Source organism: Carassius auratus, chromosome 5 (assembly GCF_003368295.1).
Source record: "Carassius auratus strain Wakin chromosome 5, ASM336829v1, whole genome shotgun sequence".
In the NCBI taxonomy this organism is placed as follows: Eukaryota; Metazoa; Chordata; class Actinopteri; order Cypriniformes; family Cyprinidae; genus Carassius; species Carassius auratus.
The window spans coordinates 25310234-25315714 of NC_039247.1; the positions used below are offsets into that span (position 1 = coordinate 25310234).

The window sequence follows — 5481 nt, forward strand, 5'->3', positions numbered from 1 at the left end:
CGTCTGCTGCTTGGAGTTCCTCGTGCCGTACCAATAGCTTCTTTTGGAGGTGTAGAACTTACTGATCATTACATTTAAAGACAATTCAAGACGTCTTGAAAACATATGCCTGAAGATACACAACTGAAATAACCCCTCCGGTTCCCATTGCTGTTAAATTTTAAATGATGAAGCAATAAATACAATTTTAAAAAATGGAGACAACATATATGGTACATGTAGTCAAAAGTCAGTTGAACATGTTCATAGTAAATGTGATGAACAAAATGTGTGAACTCCAAGTACTGACATACATCTTAACATTTCTGCTAATCAACTGGTCAAAAAAACTTAAAAAAAAAATATTTAAAAAACCATTTTGCCATTTCAGGTGTCCACCCCTAACAAGAAAATTTACATTTTGAATATGTATTTACCTGTCTGCATTTCTTACAATCCATCTAAACATCATTATTCATTTCAGGGCCACTGTATGTGCTTTTAAAGAATGATTTTGACTCAGATCATTGAATGGCACTCAATATATCAAAATTATTCAAATTGCAAAGACTGTGCACATCTTTATAACCATATTGTACACATTTTTGGTTCAGTGAAAATAAAAACCAAAGGAACAAGTTTTGGCCTCAAAAGACAAAACAGACACTATGCAACCAAATTAACCTTTACACAATTGAGAATTTATTTCATTAATCTTATTCTTATGTTACAGTGACAAGAGATGGTCAGTCATCACAAACTTTGTCCATTCACATATTTATGCATTTAATGTTTGTATGATAATAGCTTAGAAAAAAATAAAAAGAACAGACACCCCCGACCTACCCTAAAATCCCATTCCTCAGAAAAGAACAAGGATCAAAGTGAGGATATTCAGTGCACAGTGTTCAACTCCAACCAGATAAATAAATTATTTAGAAAACGAACACAGACAAACATCACATGTATGTGTCTATTATACAGTACATGCTTATTTGTGAGTGCACGTCACAGTTTGGTAGAGTTGCCCTTGACGAAAGAGGAAGACACACTTGGAATTTGTGTGCACAAATTTTTGTATCAAGAAGAGAGAGAAAAAAAAAAAAAAACATAAGTTTCACTTTTTTGACATATTTTAGGACAAACACCACGACTAAACATTGAATGACTGGGACCCATATGACAATTTTAGACATCCAAATACACGTTGACAACATGAATCAGTCAACTTTCCATGTGGGTTTTCAAGTTTTTCCCAGGACATCCCTCTAAACTGAGTGCTTGTTACGGTAAATGAAATTAAACATGGCATGAGTGGGAAGGGTAAATAGGATTGTAATGCATTTCAAAAATAGATAGACCCCCCAAAACCCCCCGCCCCCAAAAGGCATACTCCCCAACACTGCAACCCCAAAATAAATCCCATAGAGCAAAGACAGAAAGAAAGAAAAATTAACCACTTTATCCATGTCCTTAAGTCAATAATGGCATTGCACACACAATACTGGTGGTGTGGTTTTGCACACCTATTGGCTTTATACTTAATGAAGGTATGGCAGGTGAATGACTATGTGCTAGGTTATGTGCACAAGAAGTCCAACTGGGAGAAGAGGAGGAGGAGGAAGGGTAGTACAGTGAAGAGGTCCATATTCCATCTCATCAGTTGTACAGCAGTTTTGTCCCTCGGCGGCTAACACTTCATGACAGAAGGGCGGATGGAACAAGTGAGCGCATGACTGTCATTACTCATATGCAGTCCACAGAGAGAGAGTTATGACGGCATGGTGTTTTTCTTCATTAAACACACATCCATAGCAGCAGGTGGAGCCTTTAAGACCTCCCTCTGAACAACAACAACAAAAAAAAACTCCATTTCCCACAATCCCCATTGACAAGTTGTGGAGATATGAAAGTTCTGGGAAGTATGTTTTTCCCTCCTAATAGGCCCATCCAACATACCAAAATTGTCCCCTATCTTACCAGCCAGTTTTTGCATTTCAACTCAGTCTCATCCCACACCCCCTGTGACCATCGTTCTTCAAATTGGGGTAGAGGGGGATCATCGCTCAGGCTCAGACTCCAGAGCCAGAACCCGTTTACGTTCACGGCACTGCTTCTTATGGGCCGGCCAATCTCTCTGTTGGCACTGTGAGCCGCAGTAGCGTGCCACTTGGCATCGGCCACAGATGTTGAACTCCCTCAGCTGGAAAGGTAAAAAGACAGAGACACTAGTAAAATTGTCACTATTCAAATAAATGAGATAAAGACAATAAACATGGTAAAGTGACAACTGTTTGAAAAACATACTATCAATATTAGCTAATTAAGAAGATAATATATCTGAACATGGTGCATAAATCTGTGCAACAAAAAGATAAACATTTCCATATACACCAGCATATCTGACTGTTGACATGCTCCTTGTACTATTTTGCAAACTAAAAGCATTGCATTTTATATTTTAAAAAAAAAGTCTTATGTGAGGGTTATGTGGCTGCGTTTACTTCCATTCTTTCACGTCCAATCCCGCTTTTTTAAACTACCTGAGAATGCACCAGCTCAACTTTAAAGGACAGATGTACTTACAACCTCATGACCATGTAAATTTACACCTCGTCTGAACATGAAATTTTTTTTTACAAAAGACCTTAGAATTAATTTTCTCAACACTATACTGACCCTCCTCTCAATCAGCGAGCAGGGTGGGTAGTGACACTCGTAGTAGGTGCAGGAGCACTCCTCCTCTTCCACCAGCTCTCCATTGGCATTGTAGTAGCGTGTGCGACTCAACTCCAGATACTGCTCTTCCACTGGGTCAGCTGGAACCTGTTGGATGGCCAGCCAGTATAGCGACTGCTCTCTAGAGAGGATATTATGCAGGGATAATTTAGAAAACACACCACAACACAAGTGGAGTACAGTTGATCACTATTTGTGTTTGTTTGTTTCATGTCTTACAATCTAAATGTATGGATTTTTAATTACCTTTGTTTGCTGGACAGTTCTTCTGGTTTGGGACTCCATCCCACAGGAACGAGACGCAAGTTGTCTAGACGGTTGTCCACTGTGACTGAGTTTATGTGAACTACTTGGAAACTTGGTGCAATTCCACCTCTGTGTTTTTCCCTGTGAACAAACACACTAAAATGTGACTACTTAAAACATACATATGTCTACTTATTTACAGCGTCTTTGTACTAGCGCTGTGCAATTAATCGCATGCAATTGTCATTGTAAATGCCCGAATTGCGACCTGAATATCTGAAGACCGTAAACAGTGAAAAACCAGTGGGAACTGCAATGGCTCTAACAGTACACTCACCAGAGTAACTCATGCAGTGGTCGGCCAGCCCATCTACCCTTGCCGATGTCAAAGGCATAAGCAAAGATTTTTGCCCCATTACCATCTGCATCTACTTCCATGCGCGCCTGAAAATAAAGACATGCAGGCATTGAATTTCACAGGAAAAAAGCAATCAACTTTAAAAAACAAAAACATTTAGAAAATGAGTTCTCACCTCAAAGGCATAGTTTTCCACCAATGGTATGTCTTGTTCATCAATCAGAGTGTACTTTGTCTATAAAAAAAAAAAAAAAAAAAAAAAGGTATAATAATATATAACCATTTTTTTTTCTCACTAAAGACTAAATGCATTTTAGGGTCCCCATACTTTTTGGCAAATTGTCTATTAGTTTCTATTATTAAAAGTTAATGTGTGTGTGTGTGCATATGTAAATTAAAACAAACGTATAACATAGAATTAACTTTTCGATTATGTTTAACTATGGTATCGGTAAACACCGAATGGATGAACTATGTTGAAAACGACGTATACTTTTGGGAAAAGCACCTCATACAGGTTTAGCAAACCAGGTAAGCCGGTTAATTAAAGAACAATCCATTTACGAATCAGACATCGCTTTTGTCTGAGAAACAATGCCTAACGTTACTTGTATGATTACCCAATACCGCGCTTTCTGGTAATTTGGACAAGTTAATTGTTGGTATTTTAAAACTGCTTTTTAATCTATATGTAAAGTATATCGGTAGCGGTCTGTAAAATAATATGGGAAAATCATTTCAAATGCCATTAGATTCCAGAATTTAATGAGCATAAAACAGATGAAGAGTAAGCAAACTTTCACATTATCACAGGAGAAACACGTGTGCAAAGTCAGCCGACCAGACATTACCTAGGACCGTCAACATGAACACTATTCCGTCTTATGACAACATAAAACGGGCATCATTATATAGTACGCATCTCGTTTGTTCATTCTTTCATTCGACTTCTCACATGCTACTATTGTTTAACCCCTATGGACATCTATTTACCGGCTGCCCTCTAGTGTCATGGCATGAGCGGCCTGGCATCCCAGAAACCGCCTGGGCTTGTTCTGGTTGACGCAAGAAAAAAACGATCAAAATAGTGAAGTTTAATAAACTGACAGCATTTCGCAGACGGTTTAGCTATACATTACAATGCGATTGAGATTAAGTGACTGTATAAATGTTTGACATATTAACCGTGTAAGGACAGCGCTAAGGCTCACCACAGCCGACATGCCGGTTGTCATGCTGCTGTCGGTTCCTGGTTGAGACGTTTTCAGAGCTCTCTGAGCCATATTTGATGGTAGTGTATAAACTGATATAGATTTAGAAAAAGGAACAGTTATGTGCTTAAAATATTCTTAAAGTGTAAACGGAAAAATAAAACTTTTACTTTCCCTGGCTAACCTAGCGAACTCTTGCCTCAGCCGTCTAGCAGCGCTGTAGCCACGCTAGCAGGCACAGCCACAGCAAAAGTAGGCGGCTCAAAAAGGACTAAACCTACTCGGCTGATAAGCTGGACAGTTATATTATAAATCCACCCGTTTCGACGACAATTACATATATCCCTCTTTGACCAAAGTCGATAACATTACAATGGACAAATCTGCCACTTAATTGTTAAACACAAGCATTTAGCTCACGGTTCTCGGATCCCCTCCCCTTCGCGTCGCACATGGCAGCCCGAGGATTCAGCTCACCTTCCCGGCCACACGGCCAAGTCGAACAATCCCAAGCTTGAAATCCGACATTAGAGGGGGTGTCAGGTCTGGGATGAAACGTGAGAGCAGGTATGACGGTATTAGGTTGGAAACCGGACCGGGCAAGCCAACCCTGAGTACAATTTTTAGTGTAATAGGGTCAGTCGTTGCCCGCGTCTTCCCCACCCGCTTCCAAACCTCCGTGATGCACCACTGAGAGGCGCGTTGGAAAAACCTGCCCGCTTCTGGGGGAGGGACTAACAAAACTTAGAACGTAAACCAATCGTAAAAGCCCACTGACAGCAACTTGTCCAATCAGAGCTGTGCATCGTCAATACATTTGCGTTGGGTATTTAATGCTTATGCTGACGTATCATGGATAAACAGGCTGCATCCGAAAACGTAGGCAGCCGACTTGCTGCCTCGCTGCCGTATGAGGCAATGACTTTGCAGGCAGCGTTTTTGCACAAA

At 40.0% G+C, this 5481-nt stretch overlaps 1 protein-coding gene across 1 annotated transcript; it reads right to left on the minus strand.

Moving 5' to 3' along the window:
* Nucleotides 1-658: 658 nt before the first annotated feature.
* On the minus strand, nt 659-5258 carry zmynd19 (zinc finger, MYND-type containing 19). Its single transcript, XM_026254541.1, has 6 exons — nt 5011-5258; nt 3498-3557; nt 3302-3408; nt 2965-3105; nt 2659-2839; nt 659-2182 (listed from the first exon to the last, which is right to left on the minus strand). The coding sequence occupies exons 1-6, from the start codon at nt 5059-5061 to the stop codon at nt 2039-2041; spliced, it is 684 nt and encodes a 227-aa protein (XP_026110326.1). The 5' UTR covers nt 5062-5258; the 3' UTR covers nt 659-2038.
* Nucleotides 5259-5481: the final 223 nt, after the last annotated feature.